The sequence below is a fragment of the Plasmopara halstedii genome, assembly GCF_900000015.1.
Source record: "Plasmopara halstedii genome assembly, contig: Scaffold_658, whole genome shotgun sequence".
Taxonomy (NCBI): Eukaryota; Oomycota; class Peronosporomycetes; order Peronosporales; family Peronosporaceae; genus Plasmopara; species Plasmopara halstedii.
In genome coordinates, this window is record NW_020187575.1 from 178,143 (window position 1) to 178,946 (window position 804).

General features: G+C 47.5%; 1 protein-coding gene across 1 annotated transcript; it reads left to right on the top strand.

Annotated features, from left to right (window-relative positions):
• Window positions 1-67: 67 nt before the first annotated feature.
• PHALS_13222 (uncharacterized protein) lies at window positions 68-437 on the top strand (the record flags this gene model as incomplete). Its single annotated transcript, XM_024728935.1, has 2 exons — window positions 68-154; window positions 186-437. The coding sequence occupies 2 exons, from the start codon at window positions 68-70 to the stop codon at window positions 435-437; spliced, it is 339 nt and encodes a 112-aa protein (XP_024579362.1).
• Window positions 438-804: the final 367 nt, after the last annotated feature.

Genomic DNA, 804 nt, shown 5'->3' on the forward strand with positions numbered 1-804 from the left:
ACTCTGTGCAAGGTGCCGTGTGACCCATCACAAATAGAGTGACCTCAGTTTGCACGATCTAAGGTAAATGCGACGACGCCTGCCGTTCCTGCACCTTTTTTCTGCGTGGGCACTATCCCTGCTCCAGGCAACGTCCTTGGCGGATCCTGAGGACGTCAATCCCCTATTCCTGATGATCCTCTAAGATTCTTGTGGCGACAAAGGCTGCTCAACAAGAAGCCATATATGATTCACCGTGCGGCATTACGGCCCAAGTGTCACAATCTCTACCCGACATTTTGCGTCCAGCGTCGGTACTCGGCCTCGCAGTCGTGAGGGACAATGATGTGATTCTAGCAATTATTGAGTTCAAAGACAACCGATGTCCACCGTCAGCGCCGGAACTCATTGGTCCTATTTTCGAGGGCCGGGGTACCAAGCAACGTTTGGCAGTTTAATGAAGTCAATACTTAGATCGCACGACCACGTTCGACTCACTCAACCCGCTCTTAGATGAAGTCTACATCGACGTGCTGAGTAAATCGTCAGCAACATCTTCAACGTATTTTTTGCCTATAGCTGATTTTCACTTTACTTAAATCTAACGTACCGGGCTCCGACAAGTTCTGTAATGGGTCAGATCACATTACACCTATTATGTGGACCACGTGATTTTTTTTGTCTAACATTAAGTGTAAACCCTGTAAAGTTGTACAGCTCCTTTCAATTGTGTTGTTTCAAAACTTGAGGTACTAATTAGGTTAGGGACAAGTGCTACCAAGTGCAGCGGGGCTGCCGTAGCTTAGCGCTTGAGGAAGCGTAATT